Genomic DNA, 24,118 nt, shown 5'->3' with positions numbered 1-24,118 from the left:
TTGCTTGTTTGAACACAGGAGATGTTCAGTAAAATATTAGTATCTCGAACAAACAAAGGAAAATGAGTTCTTTCTTCAAGATTTGATTATAATTTTCACAGGTGCTTGTGTTTCTCTTGGTATTGCTCAAAAAGTTTATTTTTCTGCCAAAATAAACATGTAATATTCTCCATTTGAAATATCATCAGCAGCACAGCATTACTAAGATTCATAATTGATCATTTTTTTTGCCAAACATGCACACTTGATACTTGAACTAAAACATACAATCCAAACATTATTCAAACATTGCGAATTCTATGTCATTTAAGTTTGAGTAAATTTGTTTCAGCTAATGCAATGAAACAAATTCATGAATGCATTATTAACAGCACTTTATTGTTGTATTGTTTGAAATATTGACACATATGCTGACAAGATCAGGAAAATGTTTAATTATACTTGGTTTTCAATACATATACAAATCGAATGAAATGAAAACTATGTTTCACATTGAAATTGAGAATGGATCAAGACATATAGACAGAAAACACAAACTTGCATTTTGTGCATTCAGGATTACTCAGTGTTTCACAAACTCTGTTTTGGTTTTAGTCTTTCTACACAACATTTCCTTTGTCCAGCACTCAAGCAAAATACAACAGTTGTCTACTTGTATGCCTCTATTATGGCCATTCATCAAATCTCAAAAAAACATTTTTTAAATAAATGTGGTGGTTCAAGGCAATGTGATTGTGCATGATCAATTCATTTCTGACACATAATTGCATTTACCATTTCACAGTCCTAGCCTCAGACAATGTGATTACGGTGAGTGGACTAACACCGGAAACCATGTATAATCTGCGATTATCTGCTATCAATGGAAAGGGAATCGGTGATGCCAGCCAGATCGCTGAGTTCAAGACAGAGCCAGTTCGTAAGTATATGGCGGTTCTTTCATCACGCAGTTTAAACTGCTCATTGCAGAGTTGTTTTGAATCAATAAAGAAATGTGAATTAAACCTGTAGACTCATTAGCTTTATCATTACTCATGGAAAAAATGTTAAGGAACAATGGGTCTGTTTCTGTGCTGTACATCTCTATGACTCTATTACTCCGAGATAGAATTGATCCTCCGGAATGAGATGCTGTTGCCCTGTAAAATCAAATATAACTCAGAATGTTGCTACTATTTCAGTCAGAATGTATTCATTTAAATCATGTTGCTAATATCTGATCGTCAGCCTTTCCTGCATTATTTACAGATGAATCAGCACAAGGTTTTCATATTTAAAGTGTTAGCTTTTTTTTTCCCTTAGATCAGGACAGAGTGAAGATTGAGGCCTTTACAACCATTGGAACCAATATAACACTTTTTTGTTCAATGTTCATATTACTTGTACAAATAAGATATTTGCTGAGTCATAAACACTTCGAATTTTATTGATTGGGAAACTTCAAACTTCGACTTAGCTGCTTGAGAAAAGTGGTTAGCTGAAGTCAGGGTCATTTTCCTTTTGGGATTATGGTTTATAATCTGTATTGAGAAAGGAGTTGAATGGCTTTTCTTCCTGATATAAAATATTTTGCCAAATTGACTTTGTTTTAACAGCTAATAATTGGTTTCGCTCTAAGAAATGTAAATTTTCAAAGTATAACTGGAGTGTTAGATTGATGCAAGCAGATGCATTCTTTTAAAATTGGATCAGACAGGGAAACCTTGCATTCACATTTACTGCAACATAATTAATATTTTATTATTATAATACATTCAACATGTAAATCTCATTTAAAGCAAACTTGAAAATTCCATTTCCCTTTTATATGAAAGCTTTGTTTAATTTGACAAATGCATTTAAACATGCAGAGGAAGTATTAGTTACACAGCAGTAATTGCATAGTAGAAAGAGTGAACAGAAAACTAATTTCGGTGTTTCTTTTGTTTCAAACATCAGAAATAGTAACCCTGGTTTCAAACAATGCTTGCATCACCTTAGCTAATTCCTAGAAGTACGTTCTTCAAACATTTCAAAAAAAAGGCAAGAAATGAATTGTATATTCCAGTGATATAACTGCAGCATTAATTGTTTAATTGGTATATTTTATGAACCTGAAAATCTCATAATTTACCAGCACGGAGGCAGATGGTGATATAAACCCAGTTATGAAACACTGGTGGTCCAAGCTCCCTATTTATGATGTGTATATTATTTAATTATCTAATTATGTGATGGTTACAAAGCAAATTTTTAAAAATCTATGAAATTAATTTGATCATCAACTCGACCAAATTAATGAAGGATAATACAATAGGTTTCAATTTCACTGGTAATCTTCTGTTCTTGTGATACATGTATGGTACAGATACCTGAGACCTGTGAAATGAAATGCTCTCATCTGTCCTCTGTTAACCACAGTAAAACACATGATCTAAGTAAATAGTGAGAAGAAAGGAGTTGTTACAATGTTAGTTTCTAATACTGCCGCAGTTCATCATGTACAACTACACCAAGTCTTATTTTAACCTTGTATTGAATTAAACACTAAAGTATATATGCCTCAATTTATTACCACCATTAATACTTCCAGAGTTGGAAATGTCAGCATTTGATTTTGATAATGAAGAGTAAATCTGCTTATTCTAATCTCTGCTGGCCTCACAAATATTGAAGTAAACTCTGTTTCATTTCTATCTTTAGAACCTCATTCTTTTGTTCTGAATTATTTAGATTTCACCCTCTTCATGTCTTTTCTTTTTCTTTTCATTCCTCTATTCTCATCTGTGTCCATTGCAATGGAAGCAGTATTCACTGGTCAGCCAAGTAAGTTCATCCATAAATCCTGTCTCTGTGCCTGTTCCTGATTAAGGTTTTACTTGTTAGCCTTGTGATGTTTTTAGCCAGTGCAGTGCTTTGTCGTGAGACTGAGTGGCACAATAGGCAGGCATGCCAGTTCCTAGAGCAAGTTCATTCTTGGGCCATTTTTCAGATGGTGACGTTCCTTCCTCAGATCAACCAACCATGTGGGCTGTGTTCCCTCAGAGCACAAACATTATAAAGATATGGGCTAATTATATGCACATCATTCAGGCTTGGTACATAATAGCATGAGGTGCTGCCAGGCAGATAGTCACATGCTTCTCATTTTGTCTGTGTCTGGCTTAAGGCTAAAAGGGAGTCTGAAAAAATCAACAAAATTCTATTGTATCAATCATTTGACATGTCATCACCAAAAGTATGCACAGATGCAACAATAATTGTCTTGAAAACCGTTTCGTTTTATAATTGACTGTTACTGATTTTAATTTGCTGCTCTGTTTTTCTTACTGTAAGTCTTTGCACGAAAAATAACCCTCCTTTTAATTTTGTCAAAATCACAAGTGACCGTTTTATTGTCCATTTATCAGTTGTCAAAACTACAAAATAAACAGAAGTTACTGGGGAAACTCAGCAGATCTGGTAGCATCTGTGGAGAGAAAGCAGAGTTTGTTTCGGGTCCAGTGACCCTTTTTCAGAACTCAGTTCTGTAGTTTTGTGCAGTTCTGTAGACAGTTCACTGGACCCAAAATGTTCACTCTGCTTTCTCCCCACAGATGCTGCTAGACCTGAATTTTTCCAGATATTTCTGTTTGTGCTTATGATTTCCGGCATCCACAGTTGTTTGCTTTTTTTGTTTTATATTAATAGGGCATATCAGTTATGTTTGAACATTTTAATATTTGTAGCTTTGGCAGACATTGCACCTGACAGCATCAACCTTTATAAAGATCAATTCCAATGCAATTATTGATCCATCTATGAACATACAGCCTGACCTTAGATATTTGCCATTATTTTGATGGCCCACAAATTGCAACTGAACATGAAAGATATCTTCAGTATTCTACTGCAATCCCAGCATTTATTTTCATTTCAGCCAATACAAGTGATTAGTACAGTGACAAAAAAGGATGGACTTTTTTCCCCTCACTTGTCCATCTTGACTTCAAAGTTGTAACACGCAAGGAAAAATGTAGGTTTGTGACATCAAATCAAATGATAGGCATGCATACCTGCTTTCTTGTATCAGCGTTTTATTTGGCAAGCAAATACCTTGATTCTTCTGACATGACTTGCCAGTAATCTATCTTATACACTTAACTGTTAATCTTGCATGTAGTTACAAAGAAAGTGTACACTCTACCAATGCTTTTTTCAGTAATGTAGAGTCTGCTCCTGACTTAAGGCCTGTAATGAAAAGTTTGCTATTTTGTTTCACTGATCTTGGGTAGCAATCTTGTTGATTAGGCAGAGTAGTAGTGAAACACAGGACTAATTTTAAACCAATTCCTAATCTAACTTTAATAGTAGACACCAGCTACGTAAAACCAGAGAACGAGAGATTCATTGCAAATCTGCATCATGCTGCAGAAAACTAATTTTCTTCCCGGTAATATACTTCTCTTCTGTGAGATGAGCCCATATCTTCGAGATTTCTGTGGCATTTTTATCTTGATTTAAGAAAGTGATATGTCTACCTCAGGTACAAATTGTAAACTGGGAAAGTGTTTTTTCAAAAGATAAACATTCTTCTTTGCAATTTTCTGATAGCTATATGCTGATGTGCGAACAATATGGCAAGTTATAAATACTTTATATGCGCAGTGCGAAGTGAAAGCAGTCTACAAATGGACAGAGCAGGGAGACCACTTATTACTCAAGGTCTGTTTAACTACTTTTTATATGCCCAACATAAACTGTAAAATAGTAGCTTGTAAGTAGTTTTGCAATTGTAGAACTATGATTGAAAATTGGAACACTGTGTTCGTGTGAAATATTTTAATTCTAATCTGTAATCAAATAAAATATAAATGCTAAATTATTAGAAACTGCATCCACTCTTGTGTCCTGCCACTGTCAGAACAGGTTAAATACTGTCATGGGCACAAACGTCGATTGTCTCCTTTACTCGATCAGGAGATGTGGATGCCCCTGGCTAGGCCAGCATTTAGTGCCCATCCCTAATTGCCTATAGGGCAGTTAAGAGTCAACCACATTGCTGGGCCTGGAGTCACATGTATGCCAGACCAGATAAGGATGGCAGTTTCTTTCCCTAAAGGGCATCAGTGAACCAGATGAGTTATTCCGACAGTTGGCACTGGTTTTGTGGCCGTTATTGGATTTCTAATACCAGATTTTGTTTCTATTGAATTCACATTCCACCATCTGCCATGATGGGATTCAAACACCGAGTCCCCTGTTTCTGGATTAACAGTCCAGCGACAATACCACTGGGCTATCACCTCCCATCTGTCAGTGTAACTGAATTATGTTTCCAAGATAAATATGCTGTGAATATTTCTTAACTTTTATTAAAGTGTAATTTGCTATCTCATTACATTGTAAGCATCTCAGACAACAGAGACTGTGATTTATGGTTAATAAGAATTATGTAGTGTCTGGTTCATTTAATTCTAAATTCACTACCCTTATTTACATTGGAAAATATGAAAATGGTAATTGAATACATCATTTTCAGTGGTCTGTAGTGGGTCTGATATTGATGTTGGTATGGAGGAAAGCTTTGCTGAAGATTAGCACAAGATGCATCTTGGTTCAATAGAATTCACAAGCTCTGTATCCACTTGGAGTGCTCACCCTTGTTGTGGTAGCTGTAAATTGCCTCCTGTCACAACAAAATGCTAGATAAGCTTTGAATAATAGTAATAATTTAGGAAAGAAATAGAAACAATCAAATCATTTAACAAAATGCTTCCTTCCATTTGGCCTGCAGTACATTTGATATCTGGTACAAAGAGCAGAATGCCATTTCAGCCATCATGCTACAAAAGCATTGGCAGGATTAGGACAGTATGTAACAATTCAGACAGAAAACGGAATCAGTGAAGTTGAATACCAGCAATCGTGCTTTTGAAACTTTGATGTGAAACCCCACAGTTTTGATTACTCATGCTTGCTGACTGATTTCCATTGTTCTCAGGGACTCGAAGGTCTGCAGAATTAGTGTTTAGTCACTAACGTGCTTTTATAGCTGTTGCATAGGAAGGCCCTATGGCGATAAACTGAAATGATTATCAAATCATATAGCTACTAATTATTGACATTGACAGCTTATCTAGATTGGCAGCGGCTTGTCTGTTCTGCAGCTTATCTCAAGGCCAGAAGCAAACAGCAGATATTTCTTGGGCTGCTTTCTTTCAATGTTTTTTTCAATTACAATGTATTTGGTGGCTTCTATAAAAGTTTAGTTTCAACACCCCAGTGGATTCTCGCAAAGCTTTATTTTAACCATTGATCTCCCTTGCCACTGGGAGATCAGGATCAAATCCAGAATGATGAAAACAAAAGGCTGGGAAACTGAAATAAAATGGAAAGGGGGAGGAAAATATGATAAGACATGTGGAAGGAGAAGAGGAAACATTTTGGAATGCATGATTTCTTTCAAGGGCTCAATATCTCCTTTTTCTGCAGGTGCTGGGAAACCTGCTGTGTCTCTGTAGTACCCTGTGTTTTTAAGTCCACTGTGTAGATTAGATTAGATTCCCTACAGTGTGAAAACAGGCCCTTTGGCCCAACGAGTCCACACCGCCCCTTGAAGCATCCCACCCAGACCTATCCCCCTGTAACCCTCACACCCCTGAAAGGCCAAGCAGGATTAGAGGACAAGGGGCAAAGTGGGGATTGAAGGATGAGGTTGTGGGGAAGTGACCTTGGGAGAGTGGGAAAGCATTGGGAAAATGGAGAGAGTAAGGTTTCACATTTGTTCCAAGTGTGACATCAAGGAACCCTAGCAAAACTGGAATCAATGGGCATCAGGTGACAACTTCTAACCAGTGGAGTCATGTAGGGCACAAACGAAGATGATATGGTTGTCGGTCAGTCATCTGAGGCTCTAAGACATCTCCAGAGAAGTTCATCAGGGTAGTATCCTAGGCCCAACCATCTTCAGTGGCTTTGTGACAACTCAGATACTGAAGCAGCCCATGTGAAAATGCAACAGATATAGCAGGAACTGCCAATGCTGGAGAATCTGAGATGACAAGGTGTGGAGCTGGATGAACACAGGCCAAACAGCATCAGTGGAGCAGGAAAGCTGACATTTCGGGTCTAGATCCTTCTTCAGAAATGGGGGAGGGGAAGGGAATTCTGAAATAAATAGGGAGGGAGGGGGAGGTGGATAGAAGATTGATAAAGGAGAAGATAGGTGGGGAAGAGACAGACAGGTCAAAGAGACAGGGATAGTTCCAATAAAGGTGAGTGTAGGTGGGGAAAGAGGGAGGGGATAGGTAAGTCCAAGGGGACGGGATGAGGCTAGTAGGTAGGAGGTGGGAGGAGGGGATAGGTGGGAGGAACGACAAGTTAGGGAGACGGGGACAAGCTGGGCTGGTTTTGCGATGCAGTTGGGGGAGGGGAGATTTTGAAGCTTGTAAAGTCCACATTGCTACCATTGGGCTGTAGAGTTCCCAAGCGAAATATGAGGTTTGGTGTTCCTGCAAACTTCAGGTGGCTGTGCAAGTCAGTAGGCTTGAACTGAATATCAGTTTCCAGGTGGTGGCCAGAGGTAGAAACAAAGGTCCAGGAAGGCGAGAGAGGTGGCAAAGATGGTCCAGGTGAACTTTAAGGTTGGGGTGGAAGGTGTTGGTGAAGTGATTGAACTGTTTGAGCTCCTCGTGGGAACACAAGGCAGCGCCTAGAATACACCTCCTCCCACCACCTTCCTGCAAAAACACCATCCCCTATTCCCAATTTCTTCACCTCCACCGCATCTGCTCCCAGGAAGAGGCATTCCACTCCTGAACGTCTCCAATGTCCTCGCTTTTCAAAGACCACAACTACCACCCTCGACCATGTCTCTAGCATTTCATGCAACTCATCTCTTACACTCCCTCCCTGCCAAAACAACCAACGCAGAATTCCCCCCTCATCCTCATGTACCACCCCATCAACTTCCAGATCCAACACATCATCCTCTAGCACTTCCGCCACCAGCAATCTGACCCCACTACCAAAGACATTTTTCCCTCCCCACCCTTTATCTGCTTTCCGGAGGGACTACTCTCTCCAGACTCCCCTCCAGCCCTACCACACTGGGCACTTTTCCCTGCAACCGCAGGAGGTGCTACACCTGCCCTCTCACCTACCCCCTCACCCCCATCCCAGGCCACAAGAAGATCTTCCACATAAACAGATGTTCACCTGCACATCTGCTAATATGGTATCCTGTATCCACTGTTCCCGATGAGGCCTCCTCTACATCGGGGAGACCAAGTGGAGGGTTGGGGACCGCTTTGTGGAAACCTGTCTTCTCCTTTATCCACCTTCTATCCACCTCCCCTCTCTCCCTATTTATTTCGGAATTCCCTTTCCCTCCTCCATTTCTGAAGAAGGGTCTAGGCCCGACATGTCAGCTTTTCTGCTCCTCTGATGCTGCTTGGCCTGCTGTGTTCATCCAGCTCTACACCTTATTGTTGCAAATGCAACAGGCTTGGATTGACAAGTGGCAAATACCATTTGCACCAGACAAATGTCAGGTAATGACCTTCATCAATAAGAGACAATTTAAACACTGCCTTTTGATGTTCAGTGGTGTTACCATCACTGAATCCTCCATTATCAGCATCCTGGGAGTTACCATTGATCAAAAATGCAACTGGACTCACCATAAAAACAGTGACTACAAGAGCAGTTCAGAGGCTATGAATATTGCAGTGAGTAATTCAAAAAGCCTGGCACAAGTTAGGAATGTGGTGGAATATTCCTCACTTGTCTGGGTGATTGCAAATCCAACAACACTCAGGAAGCTTGACACTATCCAAGACAAAGTTGCCTTCTTGATTAGCACTATACCCACAAGCATCCATTCCCTCCACCACCAAACTCAGTAGCAGCAGCATGTACGACCTGCAAGATACACTGCAGAAATTCACCAAAAATTCTTTGAAAGCACCTTCCAAACCCAGAACCACTTCCATCTGGTAGGACAAATATAGCAGATACATGGGTACGCCGCCAGTTAAACTTCCCCTCCAAATCACTGACCATCCTGTCTTGGAACTATATTGCCAAACCTTCATTTTTGCTGGGTCAAAATCCTGGAATTCCCTCCCTAAGGGCACTCAGGGCCAAGCTACAGCAAGTGGACTGCAGCAGTTCAAGAGGCAAACTCACCACAATCTTCTCAATAGCAAGTTGGGGCAGGTAATAAATGCTGCCTGCCAGCCACGCCTGTGTTCCAGGAGTGGATTAAAAAACAGGCAAGGAAAGGATACAAGGCACGAGTCAGACCACAGCTGGATTACAGTGAGTAGCTTTGCTCTCATTATCGAAGGAAATATGTAAATACATTAAACACATTGAAGGCTTTCCAGATAAGTCTCACTAGATCAAAACCAGATATAGAGGGGGACTGTCCTATGAGGAAAGGTTGACTAGATTGGGGCCTGTACTTGTTGCTTAACAAGAATCTATCTATCTCTGCCTTAAAAATGTTCAAGGACTTTGCTTCCACTACCTTTGGAAAAAGTTTCAAAGGCTCACTGCTCCCAGAGCAAAAAACTTTGCTAAATCTTTGTAAATGAGTGGGTCCTCATTTTTAAACAGTGCCCCATATTCTAGATTCTCCCATGAGAGAAAACATTCTCTCCACATCTACCCCTTCAAGATCCATCAAGATATATATTTCAATCAAGTCATCTGATACTTTTTTAAGCTCCAGCAGATACAAGTCTTATCCTATCCAACCTTTCCTCACAAGACAACCCACCATTTTGGATATTAGTCTCATAAATTTCTTCTGAAACACCTCCAATGCACTTATACCCTCCATTAAATGAGGTGATCAATACTCTGCACGGTACATTTAGTTATATTTTTATATATTTTGTTAATGTTACCATCAGCTGCTATACTGTTTTGATTTTAGGAATAGAATAACTCTTAATCATTGAGCAGGTACTCATCATTTAATGAGCTGCCTCTCTTGTGGCCAGGAAAGAGTCAGCTCCTGGAGGCTGAAAACATTTATGCAAAAGCAACAAAACATTCCTTTCCCTTCCTCACTTCACTCCCTGAAGCACTAAGTTCTGGCACTTAACTGTAAGTTACACTCAAGTGCTGGATCACGCTAATCTTGCTAGTTTTATATGCTTGTAACGCATTGGCCTATCTGACTCATTTAATGAGGATCCAGCTTTCAGTTAAGCTGTTCTTTCATTGGTACCCATAAAAATCCCTACTTAAGGAAGGCTACTACAGAGTTTAAACTGTAGATTTCAGTTTAATGTCAACTAGAACTAGATTAGATTTGTACAAAACAAAAAAAAATAGACTTTCCTTCCCAACAACTGCATATATTTAATGAAGAAATACTTTGAGTAGATTAGCATTACTTACTGTCATTCTAGACTTAAGGGAAGATGTGAAGGCATTTATGAGCACAAAGTAAAGATTCACAAGGTGGTTTTGGGGTGGAAAATTTCAATGACATAGAAGGCTTGGAGAAATTGCAACTGGTTTCTTTGGAGAGAACATTGAAAGGAGTTTTGACAGAGATATTCAAAATGAATACAATAGAGAAAACTTGTTCAGATGTATAGAAGGATTGAGAACCAGAGGAGATTGGTGATTGGCTTAAAACAAAGCAATAGAGACACAATTTTTTCAAAATTCCAAAAATGCCTTGAATCTGGAATGGACTGTGTGATAGTGTGGAGGAAGGCCAGTTGAGGCTTTCCTAAGGGAATTCCCTCATTGTCTAATCAGGGAAATTTTGTAAGAATGTGGGGGAAAAGGTGAGAGAGTGCCACTAGATGAATTGCTTCTTCAGAGGGCTAGTGCAGAAATGCTGGACCGGATCACCGGACCTGAAATGTTAATGCTGTCTTCTCCTCCACAGATACTGCCAGACCTGCTGAGCTTTTCCAGCAATTTTGTTTTTGTTCCTGAGTTACAGCATCCTCCGTTCTTTTGTTTTTAAAATATCTTGCAGTGTTTTCTGTCCTCGGTTGTTAGCTATTCTTCATCGTCTAAAATTGAAAGTAAATCACATCATAAACACCGTGATAAGATTGTCTTTTGCTCAATGGAATCAATATCTATTACTTTGGACCCATGCTGAATGTATATCTAGACTATGGAATATACCATCTGATATACTAACTGTATCCTCCTATTCAAGATATTTCCGAAGCAAACTGCTCAGAGATGATATTGCACACCTTTAGAGCGGCGGGGCTTGAACCTTTACCTCTTGATTCAGAGGTAGTAGCACTACTACTACACCATTAGAGCCCTAAAATATTTGACCTGACACTTTCTCCTTCCACATTATATAGTTCATTAGAGTCAGTGGGATTACATAATGTCTAAACCAAGTAAGGTGAAATTACGTGGATAGTTCCAACCAGAGATTTTATGACACAGCTTGAACACATGCCTCCTGGACCAGAGTTAGAGATATTACCAGAGATAATAGGAACTGCAGATGCTGGAGAATCCAAGATAATAAAGTGTGAAGCTGGATGAACACAGCAGGCCAAGCAGCATCTCAGGAGCACAAAAGCTGACGTTTCGGGCCTAGACCCTTCATCAGAGAGGGGGATGGGGTGAGGGTTCTGGAATAAATAGGGAGAGAGGGGGAGGCGGACCAAAGATGGAGAGAAAAGAAGATAGGTGGAGAGGAGAGTATAGGTGGGGAGGTAGGGAGGGGATAGGTCAGTCCAGGGAAGACGGACATTTCAAGGAGGTGGGATGAGGTTAGTAGGTAGAAAATGAAGTGCGGCTTGGGGTGGGAGGAAGGGATGGGTGAGAGGAAGAACAGTTCAGGGAGGCAGTGACAGGCTGGGCTGGTTTTGGGATGCAGTGGGGGGAGGGGAAGAGCTGGGCTGGTTGTGTGATACAATGGGGGGAGGGGACGAACTGGGCTGGTTTTGGGATCCGACCCCACCACCCAAGACATTTTTCCATCCCCACCCTTGTCTGCTTTCCGGAGAGACCACTCTCTCCATGACTCCCTTGTTCGCTCCACACTGCCCTCCAACCCCACCACACCCGGCATCTTCTCCTGTAACCACAGGAAGTGCTACACTTGCCCCCATACCTCCTCCCTGACCCCCATCCCAGGCCCCAAGATGACTTTCCATATTAAGCAGAGGTTCACCTGCACATCTGCCAATGTGGTATGCTGTATCCATTGTACACAGTGTGGCTTCCTCTACATTGGGGAAACCAAGCGGAGGCTTGGGGACCGCTTTGCAGAACACCTCCACTCGGTTCGCAATAAACAACTGCACCTCCCAGTCGCGAACCATTTCAACTCTCTTCCCCCCCCCCCCCCCCCATTCTCCTCCTGCAGTGCCACAATAATGCCACCTGAAGGTTGCAGGAACAGCAACTCATTTCCGCTTGGGAACCCTGCAGCCCAATGGTATCAATGTGGACTTCACCAGCTTCAAAATCTCCCCTCCCCCCCACTGCACCACACAACCAGCCCAGCTCATCCCCTCCACCCACTGCATCCTAAAACCAGCCCAGCCTGTCTCTGCCTCCCTAACCTGTTCTTCCTCTCACCCATCCGTTCCTCCCACCCCAAGCCGCACCTCCATTTCCTACCCACTAACCTCCTCCCACCTCCTTGACCTGTCCGTCTTCCCTGGACTGACCTATCCCCTCCCTGCCTCCCCACCTATACTCTCCTCTCCACCTATCTTCTTTTCTCTCTATCTTCGGTCCGCCTCCTCCCCCCTCCCTATTTATTCCAGAACCCTTACCCCATCCCCCCCTCTCTGGTGAAGGGTCTAGGCCCGAAACATCAGCTTTTGTGCTCCTGAGATGCTGCTTGGCCTGCTGTGTTCATCCAGCTTCACACTTTATTATCTTAGAGATATTACCAATGTGTCTCAAGAGCCCAGAATTGTATTCTCAATCTTTGAACAATATTTTCTTTTTTTACTTTTGCTTTGACTTTCCTGTGCAGGTTTGGGACCTTGCATTCTGTTATGGCTATCACAAAAACACTCCAGGAAATACTGGTCTCTTTCATTCACGTAAACCTTCTCTCAAGTGTTTAGCAATTGTCCCCAAAATGAGCTTCCAATAACAGGGAAGTGTGGACATCTGGTGAATAACACTGCTTGTTAGTTGGCCGACACGCAAGTTAGATGCAGCAATCTACCACACTGTAGGGTACGTTCAAGAACCACTTGGCAAAATGTTAAAGTTGACTGTCCAATCTGTTATGTGGCATAAACATTTCCACCAACAGGTTGGTGACTGAAGCGGGCACTGGGTTGCTTAAATATCAACATTTAGATTCTCAGGTGTTTAGTGTTTCAAGAAACCGTTTTGAGGCAAACCTGAGTGAAATTTGTGCATGCTCAGTCTATTCATCCCTGATGCGCACATCTAACCAGTTGTCCTTCAAGGGATAATTAGAGATCGCATACAGAAAAAGGGACCAGGAAACTCCCAATTTCTTTTTTCTTAAATAAAGGGTCAAGAGCAGGAATGTTTTCCTAGAGCTACCAAGAAATTCTGCTCATTCAAGACCTTGTTAGGATTATCTCCCTTCTGCAAACTCGATCTACCAGCCACCCTGCATCACTGACTCCTGTCCTCCTGACATCAGTGTGCTGCAATGGGACCTCTGCAGACAACAATTCCAGTGTAACTTGCTCAGTCATACTACAAAATTAACCATTTATGCAAGATTTATTGCAATTAATTTCATTCTTTACTGACATGAAACAGCAAGAACAGACCTGGAAAATAAAATATCATTCAACCACACAATTGTAACTGGAAGAGGTATTACAGGATGCAAAAGTTAAGACAGTTGTTAAATATGTAACTTAGTGTAAAATAGAAGCAATTAAATAAAACAACGCGACATCTGGTGCATAATTCCATCTGCTTTTAAAATGTTCGCAGTTGCAAGTTAATTTATACACGTTTGCTGTTATTGGAAAACCTTTGGAGTTTAAGATGACTGGTATTTGATCGATATTATCCTGACAGAACTGAACTGAACAGAACTGTTTGCCATTTCATTCCGTTGGCATCCACACAAAAAAACTTGATACAATGACTGCACTTACATATATTTTCCACATTCGTACAGATAGGCAGCAAAACAGATCACCGTAGGATTGAATTACAAAGCTGTGTAATTAAAATGATGGGTTTTATAGGTATTTGCTTTAGCTATTGCCCTATATTGTTTCAAACTGGGTTTCGATCACAACATAGCTTTGCTTATTTATCTTTGGAACCTGCAACAAGTTTCCATCATGAGTATTGCAATGTTAGCCAAATGTAGAGGGTACCACATAAGATGAATGTCCCCAGTCACTGGGTGCAGCTGAGGTATAGTCAGCAAAATAACTTGGTCATTTCTAAAGTGTGGCTAAGGTTCACTTCATACAGATGGAAAGGCTTCTTTTAAAGCAAATGCATAGATTTTTTACAGATATTCTGCTTTGTTCACAGACAGCGCTCAATGTTTCATGGTAGAGAAGCACTTTTGTATGGAGTGTTGAAGGTGCCACGAGAACAATGCCCATTCATATTCTTGCACCAACAGTGAATGAGGAACTGTACATCATGCTCAGGGCTTCTGATGCAAAGACACTTGCCTCTGTTCCAAACATCTGAATGTGACTTTATCCATCAAACCTATTATTTTGCTAGAGATAATGGGAACTGCAGATGCTGGAGATTCCAAGATAATAAAATGTGAGGCTGGATGAACACCTGAGATGCTGCTTGGCCTGCTGTGTTCATCCAGCCTCACATTTTATTATCTATTATTTTGCTATCTGTTTTGAATTGTTTGTGACTTCCACTTGAACAGCCTCTACAGCTATCAATTTAACTTTCCTCCATCAACAACGTCACAGCAGGGGTGCAAAGAGCAAATCTTCAGTTTCACTCTCTTGAGACAAGCACTCTTTGAGCTTACCATTGCTACTTTGAATTATACAATCCTTAGAACAGCTTTTACTGAAAGCTGGTTTCTCTAACAAGTAAATTAGCAACTAACTGGCAGACAGACCAGATTGCACAACTTTTACATGTCAATGTATTTTGATATCTTGCAAATATAGATGTTTAAAAAAAAACTAATATTGCTTCTGAAATTTCTTACAAGACGCTCAGGCAAATGAGTATCGTCCTCCCTGGACTGACCTATCCCCCTCAACTCCCCACCTACATTCACCTTCACTGGCTCTAACCCCGTCTCTTTGACCTGTCTGTCTCCTCTCACCGTATCTTCTCCTTTATCCATCTTCTATCCACCTCCCCCGTCTCCATATTTATTTCAGAATCGCCTTCCCCTCCTCCATTTCTGAAGAAGTGTCCCGACCTGAAATGTTAAGCTTTCTTGCTCCTCTGATGCTGCTTGGCCTGCTGTGTCAATCCAGCTTCATACCGTGTTATCTCGGATTCTCCAGCATCAACAGTTCCTACTATCTATGTAACTTTTGAAGAAATGTTCTGAATTTGTAGGAAGTGGAAATAGCTTTCAATTCACCATTAGGTGACCTGATTATCTCACAAGAAGAAACGCCATAATATTTCTTAATGTGTGATCAGTTGTGCATTACTGACTATAATAATAGGGAGGATTCTGTGCAAGTTACGGTCTATGAGAGATCATCATAATTAAATTCCTCAGTCAAACGGCTCCCAAAAACTAGTCAATTAAATGCTACACATCCAATAGTTAATTAACTTATTCTAAAATGCAGTGGCTTGAAAAATGCCACTCTCTAGAATTGAACTCAACAGTCATCGAATGGTGACAGCACAGGAGGTGGCCAGTTCCGAGGAAGAGTCACTACAGATATTTAAATTGCCTCAAATCTGACTTGCTTTCCTGAGGACTCAAATGTTGCTCTGTCTTTTACGTAAACATAAATATGTTTCATTAAGCATTATCTTGATGAACTAAGGACCATATTTTCTGTTTCCAAATGGATTCAAGAAAGTATTGAACTTGTTGAGGCCAATTATCTTGAACTTAAAACTAAGGGATTATTTGCTAACTGTCACTGACAGCCTAATTTTTTTTAAAATAATCAAGACCTTTTTTTTAAGGTGAACCTTGACATCTATCTGAAGTTAACACACAGCTTTCATTTCAATATTAGGCACAATTTGGTAGAAACCAAATATTTATTGTTTCCATTGAATCTTTGCAACTGTCTGCAATGGTTTAGTCAGTCTGTAAGATAAAGGGCAGTTGGGAGTGGACAGTCATTTATGCCCACATCCCATGAAAGTGTAGCCCAGTAGAATAATGTTACCAGATTGAAATTTGTATTCTGGATTCTCGTGTGATGACTTACCTGTTCAAGGTTTATATCCTTTCATTTTCTATACCTTGCGTGCAGTTTTACAAAACTGCCCTGCACAAGTGGGAAACCTTGATCACTAACATTGCAAATGAAAAGCAGGCCAAATGGTATCCACAATTCTCTAACCTGAAAATAGTTGGAAAATCTTCTGTAAAGGGTGATAGAATTGTTGCAAATGGTGAGCATGGCATATTCCAATCGCTACTGGATTGCCCCAAGTTTGGTTCAGTTCAATCTCTGCACCAACTGAATACCTTGTTAGATCCCTTGATTGAAGTGCATTATTTCACATGCTGGAAATCAAAATATACGTGTTATTGCAAATCTAGATAACTTTTGAGCAATGTTTTCTGCAATTCTCCAATGTTGAAGGCTGTAGATTGGAATATTATTATTGTGGCCTAATCAAAATTTGAATGCAAATTGAGTCTATCTGGTATTTTAATTGAACAGAAGATTGCAGTAGCAGCAAATTAAATTTGAAGCATATAAACAGATTTTCTTCATTGCTGCAGGGTTTTGTCAAGGAAACAAAGGCAAAATTAATATCACTGGTATTATTCATGCTCTACAAATGTACGAACTGGGCTCCAGGCAACAAAATTTCAATGTTTTTCATCATATGTACTTGTAAAAATGCTTAATTTGAATTCTTTGAAATAGAGCAGAAAATCTGTTTGAGTTAAGAAAATAAAAGTAAATTACATTATGCTGATTATAATTAAAGATAAAATATTTAATCATTTGGAAACTGTAAAAGTTGAAACTTTGAGGAGCGAATCTAACAATAAGACAATAAGACTTCAGTAAATGTAGTCTTCTAAATTCAACATAGTTAAAAATAATAGTGTGACTTCCTCCCTGATCATCAGAGGGGTTTTCTCCTGGGTTCAGTTTTCAACAGTTTTCATACCTGTTCTTCCAGGTATGCTTCTACGATGTCATCATGATAAATACAATCATCATCCACAAGGTTAAGTTGTGACTTATCACAAGTTGTATGAATGACATAAAGAACATCAAATTGAACTTAGGATAATAGCTCATGCACAAGAATCTCTTGGCTTTTAAACATAAGCTGAAGATCCATTCCAAAGCTGAATTCACAATAAATAAATTTGATTTAGAGGATTAAATGCAACTGAGTTCTTTGTTTGCTGGCTCTAATATTGCTGTTTTTGGCAATTACTTCACCATTGTTAAGACTTAGTGGAAGAAGTCCTAATGTTGGATGTAACTTTGATTTTTTTTTCTGACAAGACAGTTTCCATTCATTGTGAATTTCTCTACAAGCACCATCATGAGCAATGCATTTTTGACCTTTGCTAATTGGAAACAAATAAATCTATAATAAAAGAGATAATTAAGCTTCAGAATTGGTGATCCACTCATAATATACATGTTTTAAAACCTTAGTGATTTTACCAAAGTTGAAATGACAGCTTGAATAGCAGCTGGGTACAAGTCATTATACGGCTCATGCAGACTTTTGGGGATGGGGGACACAGTTTCCCCTCTGCTAGCATAAATATTGGGCCTCAGTTGGCTTACCCTGCTATAGTTTTATAGCTGCTGAAGTGACTTGAGGTGGATCACCTTTCCTGATTGCTCCCACTTCCCAAATCTGCCAGCCAACTATTGAGGTAGCAGGTCCCAACAGCACTATTATTTGCTGTGGCCACTTCCAGGACTGCAGCAGCTTTGAAAACTTCATATAACCCCATGGACGTGTGTCTCTGGCCAGGGTAAGGATGGTGATGAGCGTGTAGGGAAACCTGGATAGACTGAGCATGGGGTGGAAGCAGAAAAATAGAAATGAGGGATGTGAAAATCTTGTGGTGACCTTCATTTTACTTGGGGACCCCTAAAGATGATTCTAACCCCCCAATTAATTGTCCATTTAGTGATTTAAGTTGACCCACATATGCCCAAAAGGGATCCTCATGCTTGTCACAGATTGTCAGGCACCACGAGGCCAAAGGCATGACTGCAAATTATATACCCGCTCCACAGCACCTGGAAATGTAAGCCCAGAAGGAGCCATAGAATACAGCCTCTTAAATGTGCAGCTAACTCTTGACATTGGTTTTGTTTTGTTGACGTACTATATTTGTTTCTTTATTCGCTGATTGCCATTCAAATCTGCACCTGATTCCCTGCATTTTCTTTTCTTGCATGTTTTCAGTTACTGTTCATGCTATTGCTTGTTGATATCAGTCACGCCTGTGTTGGAATTTCATGTGACACTTGAAATGTAAAATCATTATCGTTAATGCATTTCTCACTGCCTTTTCTTTCTGTAGCCACTCTGCCTCCATCTTCTTTTTCACCACTTGATTCAGCTAGTGAGTATTCTTGCATGCAGCATCTTGTTTTCCCAAGCATTTGATATTTGTCCCTCAGTAGCTGCTAACACGTGTGTCCAATTGCAGGTTTGTCCAAATCTTGCTTAAGGCCAGGTTTAAATCTGCAAATATAGTCACCCTAATATTTTATTTGATGGCTAAGAAAATGATTCGTTTTTTATGTAATGAGTGGTAAGAATTTTGAAATTCAATGGCATGAATTTGATTCTTCAACAATGACATTTTGCCTCTTTAAGCCTTTAGTTTCATCTAGAAGACTAATCCTGAGAAATTCCTATTAGCATGATCTTAGTTACAGTTGACTGCTCTGCTAATAAAGAGGGTGTTTTAATATGCATGCACTGCTTTACTTTATAGTCAGCTATATCCATGCTATTTCTCTTTTAGGTACATACAATTTATTAACTGGCATATCTTAAGTGAATCGCAAGTAACAGGATATTATTTCATTTGACAATAGTTTAATACCTTAGGGAGTTCTCCGTTTGGACAGCTCTGTTCAGCTTGATTTGTGTTGCCCTAGAGACCAGTTCTTTCTTATGCTTTCTAGAAATAAATAAGGCCAATCAGCATTCGCTTGTTGCTATTGGATAGTTGCCCAGTTCTAAGTAATCTTGGTCTGATACATGTCAACATATAGTGAACATGAGTGCATAGATGCAGATTCTTTATTTCAAGCAAATTGATGACATTTTCGACATTATTCCGCAGGGAACTATTTTGAGCATTATAATGATGAATGCTTCTTTTAAAAAGATCAATCTGATTCACCTTGAAACTGAAAGTTTACAGGCAGTTACCACCCTATAACATTTTTTTGTTTAAAGACTCCCAACTAAACCCAGTTTCTGTTGATGAGGAAAAAGCCCAATTTTTGGAAAAGATTCTGTTTCCCTGTTGTCTTTGATTTCACTTATCAGAATTATGAGCTTCTTAAGAAGCTGAGGACATTAACAGATAATATAGTTAGTTCCTTAATTGTCAAGTTTTTTGCTTTAATCTTTCCCATTATGACTCCTGAAATTACTAGCTTTAAGAAAATGATAAAAAGCTTTCATCACTTAATAGGTGAGAAAGAGTGTTCTCAGAAACAAACGAGTGTGCTTGTGTTAACATCTGCCTTGCCTAACCCCTGCCTTACTGGTTTCAAATATATAGCTATCAAATATGAACTATGTATTCACAATGATACAACTTGATCATAAATAATTTCAGATTGGTCTCCCAGACATTAGATATGTTTCCACATGAGACATAGGTTTCAGAACTTCTAGAATAAATGAAAACCGGCATGAATGATGTTTTGCAGCCTTGAACAAAGAGTGATGCAATATTTACTTTCAACAATCTGTGTGGTGGGGGAGTATAATGTTGACTGACTTTGGTGTCATCATTCATCTGTGTAGAAGTTAATGCAAAATCTGGCATCCAAATCATGTTGTAATACTCATAATTATGTCTGTATAGATAAAAGAGCTCCTGTACATGTCTGTATAATCCAATTTTACTTCTGGAGAAGACAACTTTCATTTCGTTAGAGTAAAGTATTAAAACAAGCATTATACTGCTGTGGCGATCTGGTTTTATGCCAGTTTGTAATTCATGGCAAATATTAAATACTTGGGTATCTGACACAAGGCTGCATTGGAAGTATTCTGTTGTGACTGAATCTGTCAAGTATGTTGAAAGGATAGACATCAGTTAAATAAGAGACTTTTTTTTTCCATTTTGTGTTGTTTGTGGAATATTCTAACCAAGCAGATGAGATAATGAATGCAAAGGTAAGGTGCATATGGTGGTTATAATTTTTGTCCTCAGGTCTTGTGAATCTTGTTCACATGTATTTGATATCACAAATTATTATTATTGTTATTGATCCTGTAAGCACCATATGTTTCAATCAAATGTGCGTGGGTCATGCTATCAAAAAATGTTTTAAACAGAAAGTGAAAGACTTTTGTTGTAGGCAGTCAAAATGGTGTGCTGCAACTGTGTGGTGTAGCATGTTTGACCTTGTCTTCTAAAATATCATGTATGAATTCTGAGTTTCAAGTGAGGAATTAGATGAACAATAGCCGTCCAACATTTGTGTTAGCGTTTTTGTGGATATCACTTCAGAATTATTTCGTCACTTCCATACAGGTGGGTGAAACGTGTACTGGTAATCATCTGAATAATTTGTGTATTCTCAAACCATGATTGTTGATATTGTTTTAGCCATATTGGAAGAGAATAAGTCTAGACCTTGTGTAGAGTGCTTGCAAGTGCTAATTTAAATATTGCAAACAAATTGTCATAGTTAGTTTGCCACTGGGTGTGTTTGGATAATGTAGAGAGATTATAAGAGGTGGCCAAAAGATAGAGCTGCTTTTCGTCACTATCCACATGGAAACTGATGCTATGTTTTTCAATGATGTTACAAAGAGATGTCATGTACATGAGGCACAGATGTGGTCAACTATCGATCCTTGGGGAACTCTGGAATAGTTATATTGGAACAGAATCATTTGATGGCTATTCACTGGCTATGATTAGGTCGGCAAAAGTGGAACCAGATGAGAGCAGCTACCTAGCTGGAAATCATTAGAGATGCAGTGGAGGAAGATGTAATCAGTCTTTCCCAAGTGTGCAGCCTGGTCATTAAGGAGGCATAGTTTCCTTCTGTCACAGTAACATTAATGTAATTTGTAATGTAGTCGGAACTGTTTTAATGATATGGCAACAGTGAAAATCAGACTGGAGGATTTCAAATGAGGAGCTTCAGGAAAGTCAGACTCAAACTTCAGAGGCTTTAGAGCATGCAGGAACTTTGGAGAAAAACGGGAGATCATAGATTGGCCTGACATTTGCAGAAGTGGAGGTGTTAAGGGACGGATTTCAAGGGGAAGGGTGGTGATGGTTGAAGACCGAGGAAAAAGCATGGAGTGAAAGTCATTCATAACGTCAGCTATTATGGATGGGGCTGAGTCAAAGTCTAGTGGCCACTGGGCCTGTACAAATAGGCTTGAGAGAAAAGCAAGTAGAACTAGTAGATATCTTGAGTTCAAGCAAGGTTGGAGACAAACTAGAGAGGGAGACATGTTTGGGAAGAGGACAGCATTAAAAAACATTCAAACAGATTGTCCAGGGGAAGGGAGAGAAGTGGCTTAAGCATTTGATCAGGGTCTTGATATTGTTGAAATCCTTGCATCTGTTAGTGGTAAGGGTGGAGGATAGAACAGCCAGAGCTTGATGATGTCTGGAAAGTAAGCTGTTCCTTGCTGATGAGAGCTGACTAATAATTATTTATGTCTAGCTGGAACTGGTGATGAATGGCTGTGGCAACCGCTATAATTCTACTTTCATTAAGCTTACGGGAGCAGAGATGAGAGCAGTACCAAGAAAGCAGTTCTAAATTTACATTAATCACCCCTGAGAGAATTCCCCAAATTGGACAGGGCTTGCCCCATCAAAGATTGATAAAGTTTACCATATGAGTAGCTACTAAGCAATATAGGTTAAGAAGGAGAGATAACAATATGTAGAGCTGGATGAACACAGCAGGCCAAGCAGCATCAGAGAAGCAGGAAGGCTGACGTTTCAGAGTTAAGTACACGGTTTAGATGCATGATCTATTTGGAGGTTACTGATCTTCAGAGAGGCAGCAGTAGAATGTACCAGGAAGTCTTAGGTACACTTTGATTATTAAGGCTACATTACTCCTTATATTTTGCTCCTGATCAACAATTTTCGTTTGTGGTGAAATGTGTGTCAGTGTTTTAAGATGTAAAGAACTGATGTTTTTATAGACCTGCTGTCCTGTGAATTGGATGAGTTATTGTAGGGCAACAAATACCTGTTGAATCATACGAAGGAAGATCCTGTTTACAAGAGAGAAGGAGAGAAACTTTGAGAAAAATACCTGCAGATTTTTCTACTTAAGGCAACTAAAACAGCAATTATTCATCATTTCCATAAATCCAGTAAAACCTATTATGAAGCAAAGAACTTAATTACATCTGTTAACTGTATTTCACAATCAAGAGGGATAATTCATCATTCTATATGACTATTAAGGATTTATTTTGCATATTGACAGGAATTAACTTTGAAACAGAAGATGAAATTAACTCCAAAGACAATTGAATGGAAAAACACAATTATAGGATGCTTAGTTTTTGTAAGGCATTTGAAGAAATTCATTTCTCTGTAAATCATAAATTGATTTCACAGCGGAAATACGACTTAATTTTGAATGCAGCAAACAATAATCTATATTATATTTCAGGGCAGCACAATATTAATGACATCTTTCTTTTAGTGAAGAACATGTTAATGTAACTTTTTATCATTTTTAACACCATTTCTATTTCAAAATAGATATCACACAACTTTTATTCTTGAATAGTATTAACATAATTTTTTACTTCGAGAAAGAAGAATACCAGTACAACTTTATTTCAACACAGCAGTATGTCCTTGGATGTCAGATCTACACATTGCTAAAATAAAAATTTAGGAAGCCATTGATCAATTGTTTAGGTTGTTTAAAAAAACGAAGCTATGGAAAGCAACACTGGAGTTAACAATTTATTTTTGTCTTTTATTTTAGATTGTCAACTCAAATATATATGCTCGATGATCATACATAAAGTTTCAGAAATTGATTCTTTAGTTTTACAGTAGCCTTCTGCATGACATACCTGCAAGACGCGACTGCTTGGCCTCGTATCTGTGAATTGTTAACACATTGTGTGCTTTGCAATAAATGAAATTTGTAGATCAGCAGATGTTTCCGACAACAGCAATGCCAAAAGTTTCATTGCAGTTTTATTTAAAACATTTTCATGTCATCTTTCATTCATGTCACAAGATAGCTGAATTGTTATCCGAGCATCCCACTTTGTAAAGGAATGAAATTTATGCCTTAACACACCCTTTCCATTTGTAGTTGTCCTGAATCAAATGGAAATTGCTGGTGCTGAAATGTATAAAATTCACACATTGTTATGAGCTTTGTGGATGATGAAGTTCACAACATATGATGCAAATCTATTTAGTGTTTGTGAAAAGAAGTATTGCTGTTTCTAAACCTGCAGAGTTTCCTCTGAATTACTATTTTGTGGGGAGAGCACAGGCAGGCCCTTCCTGGGAAAAAAATACTGGTACTCTGTTTTGATCAGTTTTACTAAGAATGATCAAGCTTTGCCTGATACAGTACTAATTGCATTTCTATAACAAAATGCTTTGCATTTTTAAAAATTGTTAACAACTAAACATTCTCATTTACAATTACAGCCAGAGGAAAAACTGCTGATCTGTGTTGCTACCAGAGAGTTTGATTTAAATATCCCAGCGTCCCATTTGTATCTTTAATGTTTTTTTGGTTTGATTTTGGTTTATTCAGTCTGTAACTCAATTCCTGCCCATGTTTAC

General features: G+C 39.1%; 1 protein-coding gene across 17 annotated transcripts in view; it reads left to right on the top strand.

Annotated features, from left to right (window-relative positions):
- LOC125467077 (neural cell adhesion molecule 1) overlaps positions 1 to 24,118 on the top strand; it is a 501,070-nt gene that overhangs the window by 408,478 nt on the left and 68,474 nt on the right. For 9 of the 17 annotated variants that reach the window (XM_059639033.1, XM_059639041.1, XM_059639032.1 and 6 more), the window contains one exon: positions 785 to 919. In XM_059639033.1, coding sequence (XP_059495016.1) covers positions 785 to 919 — 135 coding nt within the window. Of the gene's footprint in view, positions 1 to 784; positions 920 to 2,787; positions 2,806 to 18,640; positions 18,683 to 24,118 lie in introns of all 17 variants that reach the window. The other 8 variants (XM_059639028.1, XM_059639027.1, XM_059639030.1 and 5 more) reach the window with 2 other exon arrangements.

This window comes from Stegostoma tigrinum, chromosome 32 (assembly GCF_030684315.1).
Source record: "Stegostoma tigrinum isolate sSteTig4 chromosome 32, sSteTig4.hap1, whole genome shotgun sequence".
NCBI classification, from domain to species: domain Eukaryota; kingdom Metazoa; phylum Chordata; class Chondrichthyes; order Orectolobiformes; family Stegostomatidae; genus Stegostoma; species Stegostoma tigrinum.
This window is presented reverse-complemented; position numbering and strand designations above follow the sequence as displayed.